Source organism: Sesamum indicum, linkage group LG6 (assembly GCF_000512975.1).
Source record: "Sesamum indicum cultivar Zhongzhi No. 13 linkage group LG6, S_indicum_v1.0, whole genome shotgun sequence".
In the NCBI taxonomy this organism is placed as follows: domain Eukaryota; kingdom Viridiplantae; phylum Streptophyta; class Magnoliopsida; order Lamiales; family Pedaliaceae; genus Sesamum; species Sesamum indicum.
Genome location: NC_026150.1, coordinates 17,127,545 through 17,143,820, shown reverse-complemented (window position 1 = coordinate 17,143,820; position 16,276 = coordinate 17,127,545). Strand labels below are relative to the sequence as shown.

General features: G+C 35.2%; 4 protein-coding genes across 5 annotated transcripts in view; 1 reads left to right on the top strand and 3 right to left on the bottom strand.

The window, feature by feature from the left end:
- On the top strand, positions 1,108–4,007 carry LOC105165062 (ankyrin repeat-containing protein At5g02620-like). Its single transcript, XM_020694655.1, has 3 exons — positions 1,108–1,784; positions 2,220–2,635; positions 2,733–4,007. The coding sequence occupies exons 1-3, from the start codon at positions 1,334–1,336 to the stop codon at positions 3,660–3,662; spliced, it is 1,797 nt and encodes a 598-aa protein (XP_020550314.1). The 5' UTR covers positions 1,108–1,333; the 3' UTR covers positions 3,663–4,007.
- LOC105164748 (E3 ubiquitin-protein ligase ATL42-like) lies at positions 4,162–5,787 on the bottom strand. Its single transcript, XM_011083497.2, has one exon. The coding sequence runs from the start codon at positions 5,477–5,479 to the stop codon at positions 4,256–4,258; it is 1,224 nt and encodes a 407-aa protein (XP_011081799.1). The 5' UTR covers positions 5,480–5,787; the 3' UTR covers positions 4,162–4,255.
- On the bottom strand, positions 6,138–9,990 carry LOC105165060 (carotenoid 9,10(9',10')-cleavage dioxygenase 1-like). The gene is made up of 12 exons (XM_011083936.2): positions 9,771–9,990; positions 9,518–9,655; positions 9,308–9,416; positions 8,239–8,498; positions 7,973–8,152; positions 7,813–7,891; positions 7,632–7,713; positions 7,465–7,527; positions 7,240–7,378; positions 6,824–7,142; positions 6,545–6,744; positions 6,138–6,456 (listed from the first exon to the last, which is right to left on the bottom strand). The coding sequence occupies exons 1-12, from the start codon at positions 9,888–9,890 to the stop codon at positions 6,346–6,348; spliced, it is 1,800 nt and encodes a 599-aa protein (XP_011082238.1). The 5' UTR covers positions 9,891–9,990; the 3' UTR covers positions 6,138–6,345.
- LOC105164747 (carotenoid 9,10(9',10')-cleavage dioxygenase 1-like) overlaps positions 13,593–16,276 on the bottom strand; it is a 4,785-nt gene continuing 2,101 nt past the window's right edge. The window contains exons 5-11 of one of the 2 annotated variants that reach the window (XM_011083496.2): positions 15,540–15,618; positions 15,327–15,408; positions 14,901–14,963; positions 14,645–14,783; positions 14,258–14,573; positions 14,103–14,167; positions 13,593–14,014 (exon numbers count right to left, since the gene is read on the bottom strand). In XM_011083496.2, coding sequence (XP_011081798.1) covers positions 13,733–14,014; positions 14,103–14,167; positions 14,258–14,573; positions 14,645–14,783; positions 14,901–14,963; positions 15,327–15,408; positions 15,540–15,618 — 1,026 coding nt within the window. In that variant the 3' untranslated portion in view covers positions 13,593–13,732. The remainder of the gene's footprint in view (positions 14,015–14,102; positions 14,168–14,257; positions 14,574–14,644; positions 14,784–14,900; positions 14,964–15,326; positions 15,409–15,539; positions 15,619–16,276) is intronic. The other variant, XM_020694521.1, reaches the window with a different exon arrangement.

The following is a 16,276-nucleotide window of genomic DNA, read 5'->3' as shown; positions in this document are numbered from 1 at the left end:
CTCGGCCCTTTTCTCACCCCATAGCCAAAATTCCAACATACGCCGAATTTGATTAAGTTTGTATCAATGATATGTCAAGTATAATATATTTATCTTATAATTAATGTATAATTCAATAAAAATGATCAATCATATAATACATGTGCAAATATATTACTTATATTATGCGATTAATTTAAATAATAATTTTCCCGTAATACACTAAGTTCCAAATTTGTAGAAATTAATAATGATAAAAATGTGGTTAAATCAAAAATGAATTAGGTCGTGAACCATGACGACCAACACAAGTTCGTCAGGCCTCATGTCATGACTCATATATAAATTCTTAATAGAAATTTCGAGAAGACTTTATGGGTTTCGGATTTTAATAATTACACTTGAACCTTACATCGTTTTCTTAATTTTTGTCTTCTTAGTACGTAGTACGTACGTACATAATTCTATATTTCTTGATTTTTGGATAGAAATGGAGGAGTAGGAAATTGGGTAGAAATTGTCGTAAGACTACTCTTCATCAATAATCATGCTCTAGATGTTCATCATATATATATATATATATATATATATGCACATGAATATTTTTGAATTAATTATTATAATGCTAAATTGAGTGTTGGTGGTGGAATGATGAGCAAAAAATCTATAACTTTGAAATTGGGAAAGTATGATATGTTTATTATAAGTACTCAAAGGTCCATATTGCACGCGGGACCAGTCCACTTGTTAATTGATATTGAAACTAATCACATAAAAAGCCAAACTTGCTTTAAATTTTTCATTAACCAGATGTATTTTTCTCCCCTATAAAAAAGAATGAAACTGAGTTTGATTGTAGCACGCATTCATAAAAAGGACACCACATCATTTCGGAAATTTCAGCCATTTAAATTCGAGTTCGAATGTTTTATGTCATGTGTAATATATTTGAGTACAAAGTGTGTTTTAAATTTATAATTACAATGTAATTAATGGATCAGATTGGACTAAAAGCGTGTTTTAAATTTATAATTACAATGTAATTAATGAATTAGATTGGACTAAAATTGATGTGACTAAGAATTTTCATTTTCACACTATAAAATTGTCGGAGAAATTCAATGCTATCTTTACAACTTTGAAATGTAGTCTTTACAAACCTACGTACTTACTTTTCGGGTTTATGAGATTTATGGCTTTCTCTTGGAACTTTCCTGGTTGTTTCATCCCTTGTGGAAAATCATGCACACTAGCGTTCACATATAAACACCATCACAGCTTGAAATATACACAACTAATCTGGCCATAAAAGCCACGGAGAATTCCCTTCACACGGGTAGCTGCATCATCAATCATGGATCGTCGGCTCCAAGAATCCGTCACCAGTGGCGACGTTGAAGCCCTGTGGAAACTCGTCGAGCAAGATGACAGTATCATCAGGCAGAGAGTCACTGGATCTCTCAACACAGTACTGCATGTAGCTGCAAGATTTGGGCACCTGGAATTAACGAAGGAGATCGTGGAGAAGTGGCCTGAGATGGTATCCCTGGAAAATGCTTACCTGGAGACGCCTTTGCACGAAGCATGCAGAGAAGGGCACCTGGAAATTGTGAGATTGTTGCTGGAAACCGACCCGTCGGTTGCTTATAAGGTGAACTGTCGGGAGGAGAGTGTTCTATTTGCGGCCTGTGAGAAGGGGAGGACCGACGTGGTTAAGGAGTTGCTGAATTTTCCGAGATTGCTGATGCTTGAATTGGACATGGAAAACACTTCACTTCATGTTGCAGCTTCATCTGGCTATACAGGTAAATATATCTGATGCTTGAATTGGACATGGAAAACACTTCACTTCATATTGCAGCTTCATCTGGCAATACAGGTAAATATATGTATAGGCGTAGTATGTAGTTTGGAGTTTTGTGCTTAATTTGATGAAGAGATTTACGTTTGTTTTTCCACTGTTGAATTCAGTTGTTTTGAGCTTAAAGTAGTAGTTCTCACATGAATATACCCTTTACGATCATGCAGGGTAGACAGGAAATGGAGTCAATTCTTGTCGGCATGTAGGCCCTAGTTATTGATGGTCTTGATTAAGAAACGAAGAAAAGAGTTGCATGTTGTAATCAACTCTATGTCGGCATGTCCCATTATTGCATGTTTCCAAAACGCTGTATTCTATGAGAAAATTTAGATAAACACATACTATTTTTTCCGATAATGTTACTAGCAATGTTGTGCAGAAATAGTGAAGGAAATACTGAAAGCACGGGCCGACTTCGCCTGGAAAAGGAATGTCTACGGTTGCACACCTCTGCATCTAGCATGCAGCAAGGGTCAATTAGAGATAACAAGAGAACTTATGAAGTTGGATTCTGATCTCTGCTTGATACCTGATGGTGAAGGCCGTATACCGCTCCATTATGCTGCGATAAAAGGGCGAATCAACATCCTCGATGAGATTCTTTTTGCCAGTCTTGATTCTGCTGAGGCGACAACGTACAATGGGGAAACAATTCTGCATCTCGCGGTTAAGAACAATCAGTATGATGTGGTTAGGTACTTAACTGAGTCAATCAACACCAGTAAACTTCTGAACATGCAAGATAATGATGGAAACACTATCCTGCACTTGGCTACTGCATCAAAACTTACTGCTGTGAGTCTTATTAATTTGCTCAGTTGATCTTTGCCTGTTAATTTCCTAGGTTTATGCCTCAAAGCTAACCTTTTCTTGCTTAAATTCTCCTTTTCAGATGGTTACATATATACTTAAAATTGGAATTGACGTAAATTCTTTGAATAGAAAGGGATACACAGCTCTAGATGTGGTTGAAACTGATGCAAGCAACTCTGGTGCTCTTGCTATTGCACCAGCACTATTGGAAGCAGGAGCTAAGAGATGTGATCAAATATCTCCTGGATCGACGCACATCCAACAAGTGGCTGTATCCACGTCCCGAATGTTAAGTGAAAACATTCAAAGAAAATCAATGTCTCGGTCTAATAGAACTTCTGAACATTGCTCCCCAAGCCACCGTCATCACAGGCAAAACCGGCACAGAGCAAAGAAGCTGGAACTCCAGAATGAGGGGTTGCGAAATGCAAGGAAAACTGTAACCATTGTCGCAGTCCTGGTTGCAACGGTGACCTTTACTGCAGGCATTAATCCTCCAGGTGGATTCAGCCAAGAAACAGGGAAAGCATTACGGGGAGACCGTGCTGCTTTTAAGGTGTTCTTGGTCTGCAACATTGTGGCCTTGTTCCTTTCCATTGGTGTTGTCAATGTTCTGGTGAGCATCATCCCTTTCACACGGAAAACTATGATGAATCTACTGACAGCAACGCACAAAGTGATGTGGCTATCCACACTGTTTATGACTGCAGCTTATATAGCTGCCATTTGGACAATCATGCCGGAAAAGAAGGGCACAAGTTGGGTAACGGTGGAACTAGTAGTATTTGGAGGAGGATGCACAATCTTTGTGTTTTTCGGGCTTGGTTTTATGTTGACTAGGCATTGGTATAACAAGCACAAGTGGAGGAAAGTTAGACAGAAAAAGATCAAAGATGACAGCCCACATAGTAGTGTCAGCCGTGTTGAGGAATTGAAAATGAAAATCAAGCAGGAGACCAGCAGTAACTCAGATGTGGATAGCTCGGATCATGGTTACCACTTGTACTAGGATATGAAATAAGAGAAAAGTTAATGAATGAGCTAGTTGTGGTTCCCACCTCGTGCCACAAGTTATGTAGGTCTAGGTAACTGAGGATTTACATAGTGGAAATTTGAGCTAACATTGTGGAGATATCAGGCCGACAGAGAAATGCAGATCGTTGCGCAACCAATTAAGAAAGAAACTCCTACAGGAAGAAAGCAGATGATGAGTCAAATATAATGTTGAAACCATAGGTTTTAGCTGCTTTTAGTCTAGAAGTTCTCAGATATAATGTGACACAGATTTCTGTTGATTCTTCTTTTTCTGAAATTGTATCTGTGAGATTCAAGCTTGTGAAGGTTGCCTGTCACACTGCAGCAAGAAACGTAATCTGGCTTTTCTTCTTTCATTACTAGAAAGTTTCAGAATTTTGACCCTTTAACTGAAGATAAACTTGAAAGGGGAATTTCAAAAAGTTGTGCAAATCAGATTCAGAGGCCATTTAACAGAATTACCAGAGATGTCCTTCGGAAACTTGATAGAATGAAGCTAGTTTAATGGAGTAAGTACAGCCTGTTGTTTGTAGAACTTCATGTTTACAGAAACAAAAGATGCAGAATTCAGACAATTAATGCCTGTTTCCTAGCCTCATGACTTGCTTCACGACCTGAAAACCACTGAATTGTTCTCCTTGCAATACGCAACCACACCCTTCTAACATAATCATCTTTACCCATATTTGCTGGAGTTGATAATCTGCTTCTTGCATTTTCTGTGAATCTTGAAATGTTTGTAATTTCAGACATCGATCTTTTCTGAGCCGGATCCAATGTTCTAGCTATCGTACTTTGGTCTAAATCAATGTCTGAATCATTAGGGCAGCTAGAAGTTGTGGCTGAACTATGTTCAATTCTACCGACCTTGACCTCATACAATCTTTTCCTCTCCATATCTTCTTTGATCTTCAAGATTTGTTCTTTTGCTGAAAGTTCATTGGTGAACCTCCCACTACTGTACTCCAATGCGGAAAATCTTTTGCTCGAAATGACATTCAGCATCTCAGAGTTCAAAGACATCAGGTCTGACGAATTCACATCACTCCAGCGGCTTTTATGGATGACATCAGAGACAATTATCCTGTGCTTAAAATGATGCACAAGTTTCCTGTCACTGTTCTCATTCCTAAATTCTTGAATCAAGGGCTCTTCTCTTTTCCCTCTTCCTAGTTTCTGGAAGGTGTTTGCCATATTAAATCTTGAAGATCGTTCTTGATTCGGTTCTCTTTGGATGAAGAACTCAAGATTAGGCTCCTCTACCGAGGTTTGTGGATTTCTGAAGCTATTCGTATATGTCAAGCTTTTGAGGTCTCCCACATCAAACTTGTACCTGCAGAGTGGGCAGCTAGAATGGTTTTCAAGCCACTTATCGATGCAATTCATGTGGAATGCGTGGCGGCACCTTGGCAGCAAACGAAGGATTTCAGCATCCTCAAACCTTGACAAGCATACTGCACATTCCAGCCCTTCTTTTGATCCTCTCAGTGAAGAAAACCGGAAAAATGGAAGCGACTCAATTACCGTTCTGTCAATACCAGAAAATCGAGATCCTGATCTGACAATCCCACCAGGTTCTTGAACTTCATTTGCATGATATGGTTCAAGTCTTTGACAGAACTTTGCATAAGCCACAATGAGAAAAGTTATGCAGAACATAATTGACAGAACAACCAGCACAACTGCCATGCTTGGATGAAGTGGATCGATATCACCCTGACTGGATGGTGGTTGAGCTTTGACACATATGAACAAGCAGAGAACAGATATCACCTCCTTCAATATACTCATCGAGGTATTCCGATAGCAATTTATTTTTCTTTAACTTTGTATGGGAATTTTCTGGGCTTCTTATGCTTGCTGTACAGAACTAATTGCAGGCATCTGCTTCTTATCTCAAACTATTTCTTGATCCTGGGCTGAAAATATGTTTCAGTCAAACTTAGTCCTCATCGTGCGTTTGATTCTTTGGTTTTCTCATTGGATCTTTCTGTCTATCCTAAATCAGAACTTAATTTATTTCAAGGAGCATCTTCAACTGCTGCTTACTCAAAATCTGCTTGAAACATGGAGCCAAAGTGTAACTTTCAAGTGGGGAAATGATAATTTGTAGAAAAATATAAGCCCTTTTGTCCACAGACATCAAAGTCTTATTATACGGCATGCCACGGCTTCCGGGTAGGTTCTTCATTGACTATTCATTATTAAAATCCAATATTAAAAATTGGATTCCCCATAGAATATTGCATACAGACAAACAAGGACAGCTGCAGCTATTGCTCTCTGTAATAAGATAATTCTACTTGTTGAGGACAATTGACATCTTTTCAACCAAACTTTGTGTACTCTCGTTAGAAGATTTTCTGTCAACCAAAATTTTACAGTTTTGATGTTTATTTCACAAAGATCCTTAAGATGTTTGGCCGTGGCCTTGCAGTGAATGTGCATTTGCTGTTGGACTAACTTTCACCATTATACTATTACACACAAGTACTACAACTTGTCTTTATTAACTTGTATTTTAACAGAAGTCATACATTTTACAATGTGGTTTCCATATCACATACAAAGTTATGTACAGTGTATCGAAGGGCATCATAACGGTTGGATCAAAATGATTCTTGACCCATCATATTGCTTCACAGGGTTGGCTACCGTCATGGATGTAGTGGCATAAAAGCTCCATGAAATCCATAAGGCACTCTCCTTGGAAGCGTAATTTTAGCAACCGGCTCGTGTGAGAAATTCTTTGCATCAACTATATAGACCTACAAGAATAATGTTGAGCATTAGCACTTCTTCAGAAATTAGAACTAGAATAACACTGAACGGGATTATTCTGTCAGAAGAACTTACTTGAGATAAGTTGCTGTCTTCATTATGCACATATGTAATGATCCAACCATCATCCTCTTCAACACCCCCAGATTTGGCCACAAAAGCAGCCCCTGAACAGAAGGTGTTCTCTGGAAACTTGTGATATTCAACCTTTATCAACTCTTCAAGCTCCATCTCTTCAAAATAAAGCTTTGCAAGCCCTCCATATTTTGCCATGCCTGGAGACAAAACTCACAACTTATTACATGTTATGATGACTCCAAATATAGAAATATTTAGAGAAAATGAAGTAATTACCTGACATGGAGCTCGCGTCTGAGTCGACTACCTGTGTGTAGCCAAACTTATTTTTCTTGCTAATGTATTTTTCATTAGCTATTGGAAAATCCATAGAGTACTCAGCTCCTGTGAGATTCTTCTCTGCCACCTCTCCGGTGAGCATATTTAGTCTCCACTCATACACACGCGAAAGGAATGACTCGTCTTCTGATTCTTCATCAATTTCTTCGAGTGCACCTATCTGCTTGAAACCTTTGGAATACCACTCAAATTTGTTCCAACCAAAGTCAGGCCCTGGTATGATTGAATTGCGAGATCTACACGCCAAGACAATTACCTGTACACTCATCACGAACAAACAGGAAATTCGGATAAGGTAATAGACTTCATTATCAAGAATTTCTATATATATCCTAGTCTCTGTTCCTTATCACCTCATCATCCTCTTCATAGCAATTGATAATGTGAAATGTACAACTTGGTTCCACTTCAAACCAGTGGACGGAATCTGCATCTCCATAACGAGGCATTATTCCGATCCTAGCATATCCTTTCTTATTGTATTTTATTAACCTACATCCAGAAAATAAGTGAGGAGATGACTCAACATGGCTCATTCTATATTTACAGTATAACAAATCAAGGCCAGGAACACTCACGGTCCTCCTCTTATGAGTCGATTTATGTCCAAGGTCAGAGGAAAATCCATGATCACATTGTACCTGAGAAATTGACCCTGCATCAAAATCTGAAGGCAAAATTGTGTACCACACTCTGCCTCGAGCCTCCCGCGGACAAGCAAAACAATTTCAAATAAACAAGATACCTTCTTGTAACCCCTATTTCATGGCAAAGGCAACATCTGTTTAATTTGAGATCCACTCTATGAAGCAGTTTCTTTCCATCAGCTGAAGAAAGTTATGAGGTTTGGGCATTAGCATAACGAAACAGTCCAATGATCAGGAAACCGACTCTTTTTTGCTTCTGATAATGACCTGAACTTTTACCTGAGACTATTCCCAGCTCTAAGTAAGGTTTTTGTGGATAAATGCCCATAATCACGAGCTCTCCTGTACCTGGAGCTTTCTGTGTCTCTGAAAAGTTAGTGCTCAAGCACTAAACAAACAGTTAAAAAGTAGCATATGAATGTTTAGTAATAGGAACTACCTTGGGGTGACTGGTAAACGGCCTTGTCCAATCTCCGTTTATATCCCAATTCCGTCTGGTTTCTAATGTAAGAATGTCAATTTCTTGAGGTATGTGGTTCTCAGCAGCCGAATAGAACTTTCCAGAGTGCTCAAAAACACTGGTGTTGCTCAGATACTTATTTACGGAGCCAAATCTTAACTGCAAAACAGAAATGACAACCAATCAGCTACATTAAGAGGGAAAAGTTAAGACTTCCACGACATCAAATGACATGATTTGCCTACCCAATTTAGTACATAAGCTAACAGGACAGCTGGAGAATCCCCTTCTATAGCAGGAAGAAATGCTGGTTTCTTCCTATCCTTTTCGTGTTTGAAAGTATCTGTTTCGACATGTCTGTTGTTGTAGGAAATCTTCCATCTTCCATCACTGTCTTTAGAGAAGTACAAGGCGTGAAGCATGCCTTCTCCTTCTATCCAAGTGTGGCTAGACTTTCCAAATATAGACTTGGTTGATTTTAAACCTCCAAACAGGGGATTAGGTCCTGCAACGAAGCCAATATCATGCACTGGTCTGCCAGTTATACCACAACTAAAGTTAACTTCATCTTACGTGTTAATTTTAAGAAAATGGATCTGAGGAACAGTATGTTTTGTGGTAACATCATTTTCATATATTTGCATGGTATGGAAATGCTTGTGATTCCAAATTTCAAGTTATCCCATTGGCAAAATGACAATCTACATTTTACCACGATTAAAATAAAAAGGTCATCGATGATAAATATTAGGCAAATTGTAAGCCTGTCAGCATGTGAAATTCTTTATTTTTTTTTTTATAGTTCCCCTATTTTGTATACACTGTTTCACCTTTTCATTATCGCCGTCCAGTTAAAAACAAATACCCCTTATCTCAATTCTTGCTTGTAAGTTCTCTCGGCTGGCCTCATAGGCTGTAACGAGCCAGATTGGAGTTTGAATCACATTTAAAAGAAGACGAATAGAGGAACAAGAAAACATGAAAAGTGAACGTAGCATGCCAACAAACCTGACAAGCTAAATGTAAACTTATATGCATATAATGTAGCCAACTTGGAATTTTTGGAGGCGTAAGGAGAGAATCTTGCAATGAGTTTATGCTATAGCAAACAAGAATGAGCTCATTTAGTATTTGGCGTTTATAGTAAAGAAAACTCTTCATTTGTCTCTATTTCCCATAACTTTAAACATCATTTGTATTATCTACTTTATTAGAAACTATTCTTGTTCCATATTCTGCCATTAGATGATCCAACAGTAGGATGGTACATCTTCTGATGAGGTTTTCACCCGAGACTAAAACTGAATAACATACCATTTCTAACGTAAACACCCTCTGGAAAATCATCTGGGATTCTCCCATCAATGGAGCCAGCAGTCACCTGAACAGCCTCTCCAATCTCTTCCACTGGAGCAAAATTACTCTGCACATGGATAAACATACAAGTCCTCACCATTTCATTCGGACAAAACTTTCATGTCCCTTTTCCTTTCTTCCCCGACATTTGAATGAAACATGACTTACCTGTGATGGGAGCAACGTCTGATCAAGGAACTCGAATGCCAAATAGACAAAACTATCCAGCAATCTCACTGAAGCCTCCTTGATCGTCTTGGGAACATGATGCAAAACTGTAGTTTGATTGAGTTCTTTCCAGAACAGCTGTAGTATATTACAAACTTAATCACACTCTGGATAAGTTTTAAGCTCAGCCTGAATGAACTCATCATTGAACTTGTATTTCAAAAATGGAACAGCAATAGTTTCCTTTCATTACCTTTGAACTGATGGAAGATAAGAGTGAAGCTCTTGAACGAACATCGATGTTCGGGGAAAACGAAGAAGCCCTCCATGAGGAGCAGCTGCTTTGAATTGCATACATGGTAGCAGTAGTCATCTCTATCACTCTCTTCTTGTCTCTCCAATATAATAAGTCATCAGACAAGCTGTTCAGCCTTTCCTTAGTAGTATAAATAAACTATGAACACTACTTGCACCAAAATGAGGCTGTGGACTAACAGTGACTACACTACGTTAATCTATGTGAAAAACTACAAGTTTGAAGTATCTTTTGTCCCTTAAAGGAGCATCTTTCTGGGTTACTCCGAACAAAACTATGATATACCAATGAGGCGAAGAGCGTATATAATATATTGACTAACTGTCTTCATCATTGCGGATAACAAAAAAATAGAAAACATCTTCTGACATAAAAAAAACATCTTAAAAAAAAACAAAGTTATGATTTAACTTAAAAGGATATTACGATAAAATTATTGAAAATTATCATAATTATAAATATTTTATTTTTATTTAAAAAATTATAAATAATTTTATAAAATTTATGAATGTCTAACAAATATCCTTCGTAAAAAGCGACATGGTGCTTTAACTAATAAATTCATCGTCATATTTTCATTCAAAGTTTTATATTTAAATTAGGGGAAATTACAGTCACAGTCACTATTAATTTTCATTAGGTTTTCATTCAATTTTTTTCAGTGAATTGGTCAAAATACACTTTTGGAATATGAATGGCAATTTTACATAGTTTTTAGAAATTTTGTCTAACCAATTGAACTTGTAAATTTATAATTGTTTGTTTAGTTCAGTAACTAGTGGTACCACGACATAGTTTATCATGTCGTAGTGGTTGATTATGTTGTGGGGAATGTACGATCTTACTTAAATAAATCCTCGTACAAATGTATTAGTTAGAATTGGACTTTTCTAGTTCTTAATGTTATTGGTAAATTAAATTTTGAGGAAATTCTCAAGTTGTTTATTGATTAGAGAATTAATCAATGGATGTTCCTTGACTAACGGCAAGGTAAGGAAATATGAGGTTGTTAGGTTGTGACGCCCCAAAAATTATAATATATAATTAGGAGATTAATTGGTAATTTTTATAAAACTTGGTTAATTAGTAAATAAATTATGTTCCATAATTGGAATATAATAAAACTTGAACGGATTAAATTGGAGCTCGTTATAATATTTGAGAGCAAATTATATTAATTAAAAAATTAGGAAGAACGTAATTGGTATTTTAAGAAAAGTGTAATTAAATTAATAAATAATAATATTATATATATTAATAAATATAAAAAAAAACATAAAGAAAGAAAGAGAAAAGAAAAAAAAAATAAAAGAAAAAGAAAGGGTAAAGATTTTGGGGGTGGGCCATCACCCACCGCCCCACTTCTCCATATATATATATTTGTGTGTTCAATCACACAAGCACAATTACATAGTTTTAAAAATTTTCGGCCGAACGAGAAAACGGAGGTATGAAATTATAATTATAATTTTATTAATTTATATAATTATATTATTAATTAGTCCAGTTACTAAATATTATTTATACTAAGTGATGTACTATTTAATCGGAGTATTTTACGAGTTTGGCTATTTAAATTAGTGTCGTATTAAATATCACAATTGCTATAAAAATGATATAGTTGGGTAATTAAAATACTATTTAATCGGAGTATTTTACGAGTTTGGCTATTTAAAATAGTGTCGAATTAAATATCAAATTGGATACAAAAATGAGATCGTTGATTAATTAGATTATTAAATTTACTAGATTGAATATTACTATAGCTAATTTATATAATTCCGTCGGAATTGTTAACCAAATACGCAATTATGTGTATTATTGTTCAATTAAAGTGTATAATAGCGAGAAATTGATAGAAAATTCATAGAAATATTCTGAAAATTATATTTAATAAATGGTATGTTATTAAAGAGGAAGAATGAGATTTTAATGATAATTTAATTTAAGGTGTTATTAAAAATGATAGTTATAAATGTATAAGGGGTTTCGTTAAATAAATTTCTATGAATCACTTGATAAATTATAAATATTTTTATGAAGCCTATAGTGTCTAGTTATTGAGAAGAACTAGAGCCTATAGTGTCTAGTTATTGAGAAGAACTAGAACGAAGATTTATATTTCGATAGAAGTGGAGTATTAAAGGATTATTGGAAATCGTACAAAAGAAATATTATATTTAAAAGAAATTATGATATTCTCGATATATTAATTGCATATGGTATAACTCATTATAGGCTACGGTGGTGAAGTGAAAGGACTGACAATTAGCGATTGAGTAGAAAGAAACGTTGTAAGGTCGAGATAAGTAAATAATTAGTATTATCTATATATGCTTTCTGTATTTGTGGTTTTACTGTTATATGAATTTGTGGTTCGTGCTGACATTGATTTATATGAAGTATATGAGTGATGGATGATTTGAATTGAATGACGGTAATGTGTACATGGAATGAGAATGTACATTGAAATATTAAGTTTGTTGTATGATGTGTTATGAGTGTCTGAGAATGAGAATATATTAGTATATTGTCTTACGTTACTAGTTGCTTACAAGAATGGTGATATGTGGAAATGAGGGAGTGGTGGAAATTGAATATAATTGTGGCGTGAATACCCCTTGATGTGTTGAAAAGCCTATAAGGCGATATGAAAGTGCTATGTGCGAAAAGAAAGTGCTATGTGCGAAAAAAAAAATGCTATGTGCGAAAAGAAAATGCTATGTGCGAAATGAGATTGATGAGCCGGCTGTCAAGGGGGTTCACTTGAATTTATGTAACGGTGAGATTGAGTTGGCGGGAAAAACACAATATCACCTTCTGGTAAGCAAATAAGGAAAAATAGAGTTTGGTTGGTTGTCTTATTATGAGATAGTCATGTGGTGTAATAAAGTTGATTATGTTGGAATTAAATTGATTGTATTCTATTCGTGTCGCTTGTTTATCTTGTTTGGACTGTGTTTGACATGCATATATAGATAAGGCTGGTTATTTGCTTACTGAGTGGCAGACTCGTCCCTCTGCTGACATTTTCTTTCAGGAGTAGACTTTGAGGTATCTGACTGTTGAAGAATAGGTCTACGCACTATACTCAGTCAGGTCGGGCCAGTGTGCTGTTTTCTCTTCTTGTCAGCTAGAGTACACATCATATTTTGTTTGTATAAAGAGAACATGGGCGTAGAGATCAACTGTGGTGGACTACCTGTGGTGTTTGATGTGCATATATGATGATGTAGGTTCATTACGCTTGTTATGACATTGTGATTACGTATGCATATTGATTAGATAATTATGTGCAAATGTATATATATGAACACAGGGATTACTATAACTATGACGTTTAGGGTAGATATAGCTCTTGTAGCAAATGGGGTGCTACATAGGTAGTACCAATGACCATAACAAATTTACCTCATGAATGATCGTCATCATTGTATCTATGATCAACAGTTGAATCAAGCATGATCATGTCTTCAATTAGAAATATTTCTTCTCATATTTATTTCTTTTCTTTATTTTATTTTCTGAATTTAGACTTGGAACAAATCCCCCATCCTCTTTTTATTTTTATTTAAAGGAATTAATTTAAAAATCAATCTCTGTGGATTCGACCTTACTCACTACTTTCAAAAGTTTTAGCAGAAAAATATTTTTGGTGGATTCAACACTCATCAACTCGGCCCAAGGGGGGTGAGTCCAAGGCTGGATTTGAGGCCATTAACATGGTATTTAGAGCGAGAACATAGTATAAGATTAGTATTACATTAAGCTCACACTTTAGGAGCTAATTTATTAATTTTGTTGTAATTAATTAGAAGATTGTACAATCTGCTTCAGCATAGAAAATGAAGAACAAATATATGAAATTGAAAGCAATGTTGATAATTGAGGAAGCATGTTTAAGAGGCATGCATGTAGGCTCCATGAAATCCATAAGGCACCCTGCATGGCAATCTAATTTTGGCAACTGCCTCACTTGAAATCTTCTTTGCATCAACTATGTATACCTCGGATGTGTTGGTGTCCTCATTGTGTACAAAAGTGATGAGCCAGCCATCGTCTTCGTCTACAGATCCTTGTTTGGCCACGAATGAAGCTCCCGTGCAGAAGGTATTTTCTGGAAACATGTGGTATTCAATCTTTCTATACTCTTCTCCACTACCCTCACCATTTTGCGTTCCCTATGCATGTATAAAAATTAATTATCAATGGTACGTACATATAATATATGTACGTCTTTGTTAATGTACGTGGTACATACATATATACCTCTAAGAATTGGACATTGTTGTCTTGCAAACATAGTTTAGCCAGCCCTCCATACTTGACCATGCCTGTCAACAAAATATTTTATAGATATATATATATATATATATAGATATGAGATGATGAATAATTTGAGGGAAGATAATTGAAATTGTTACCTGCAGCAGAACTAGCATGGGAATGAACAAGTTGAGTGTACGCATACTTAGTTTTGAGTCCTGTAAAATTGTGATTTATGATAGGGAAATCCATTGAGAATTGAAGGCCCACCAGATACCTCTCTTTCACTTGTCCCGTTTTCATATTCAGTCTCCACTCGTAAGGACGAGCAAAAAGAAACCCTTCTTCCATATTACTATGATCATCGTATGAATCTACCTTCTTAAATCCTCTTGAGAACCACTCCAATTTGTCCTTCCCCAAATCAGGCCCTGGAATGATCGAATCTTGAGCTCTACATCCCATTACCACAACCTACTTCACCACCCATATTATCATTATTATATATATGATAGAAAAATCCATCTACTATATGTTCAAAGTACCTCATCATCTTCCTCGTAACAATTGATGATGTGAAATGCGCAACATGGCTTCACTTCAAACCACCGCACGGAATCAACTTCACCGTAACGAGGCATTACTCCGATTCTTGCATATTCTTCCTTTTCATATCTTATTAACCTACATAATCAACAATATTGTATGGTAATTTAAATATATTGGACACTCACAAATTAATTAATGCAGGGGGTGCAAAGGTCAGGGCAAGGGGAGAGATATATATACACACACACTTACGAGCCTCCCCTTAACAGTCGATTTAAGTCTATAATCGTGGGAAAATCTGGTATAATATTATACCTGCAGATGAAATAAAATTATGTTGCAATGATACTGTAATAACGGGAAAAATGTAATTTACTCTATGTGATATGAAAAATGAGTAAAAAATTCACTGCAAAAAAAAAAAAAAATAGCAGATTATCCCATGTCTTTTAATTTAGAAAATAAAGCAAATTATCCTCCTATATAAACTTTTGATAGGTAATTTGCTTCATTTTTCAAAACACAAAGGGTAATTTGTTATTCTTTTTCATAAGAGTTTTTTTACTCATTTTACATATCACAAGGGACAAATTACATTTAACCCTTGAAATAATTATTAAACGATGACATGAATATATATATATATATTACATAGCCAAATTAAGCATATATAGCTACCTTTGGGTGACCCCCATCTCATGGCACAAGATGCTCCTTTTAAATCTCAAATCAACTTTATGTATTAGCTTTTTACCATCAGCTGAAATTAATTACCCAAAAATAAATTAACGACTCCATTAATAATGTAAGATTACAATATTAATTACTGGAAAAATGATATAAAATTAAATCATAATTAATACATCATATATATATATAATATATATTTACCTGAGATGACTCCCAATACCAAATAAGGGTTTTTCGCGTCAATCCCAATTGTTACAAGCTCACCAGTCCTTGGCGCTTTCTGTCAAGATATGTAGATCGTAAGCTTACATAAATTTAATTTAAAATGATTTTAATTATTTATGATAAAGATAATTAAATTATAAAAGAATTATATGTCATTTTAAAAAAGCAAAAATTGCAATTTTAGTGCTATACGAATTCAATTCGATAATTTTGTCCTATAATTTTAAAAAGGACAAACTGATTTCCCCCCTCCTATGTTACGGAAATAGCAATTTATTCCCTTGTATTATATTAAAAAAATAAGCAATTTACCCCCTTGTGTTCTTAAAAAAGAAGCAAAATACTCTCCTCATGGGACAGGTGCAATATGCATGCCCTATGTGCGATTTTGATTAAATTTTATTTATAAAATGACATTTATACCCTTAAATTTGAACAATTAGATTTTATATATATATATTAACGGTGGAGATTTGTTAAGCAAATGAATGGCTTAGAATGATTCATATTTATATATAAAATTAATGGATCCTATCTATTTAAATCAGATTGATGATTCAGATTTATACAAGTTATAGACATAATTGTAGTTTATATATACATATATAATATAAACAAAAAATAAAAAATAAAAAATAATTATTTATAAAATTAAATTATAAGTTATACATACACATATATACATATAATATTGATAGAAATATAAAAAAATG

What these genes read in the sequence shown, in the direction of transcription:
- LOC105165062 (XM_020694655.1), top strand. Translation starts at nt 1,334, where the DNA reads ATGGATCGTCGGCTCCAAGAATCCGTCACCAGTGGCGACGTTGAAGCC. An exon ending in AGCTTCATCTGGCTATACAG is followed by an intron (nt 1,785 to 2,219) that starts GTAAATATATCT and finishes AATGTTGTGCAG; the next exon opens with AAATAGTGAAGGAAATACTG. An exon ending in CTGCATCAAAACTTACTGCT is followed by an intron (nt 2,636 to 2,732) that starts GTGAGTCTTATT and finishes TCTCCTTTTCAG; the next exon opens with ATGGTTACATATATACTTAA.
- LOC105164748 (XM_011083497.2), bottom strand. Translation starts at nt 5,479, where the DNA reads ATGAGTATATTGAAGGAGGTGATATCTGTTCTCTGCTTGTTCATATGT.
- LOC105165060 (XM_011083936.2), bottom strand. Translation starts at nt 9,890, where the DNA reads ATGACTACTGCTACCATGTATGCAATTCAAAGCAGCTGCTCCTCATGG. An exon ending in AGACGTTGCTCCCATCACAG is followed by an intron (nt 9,417 to 9,517) that starts GTAAGTCATGTT and finishes ATCCATGTGCAG; the next exon opens with AGTAATTTTGCTCCAGTGGA. An exon ending in GAAATAGGGGTTACAAGAAG is followed by an intron (nt 7,528 to 7,631) that starts GTATCTTGTTTA and finishes TCAATTTCTCAG; the next exon opens with GTACAATGTGATCATGGATT.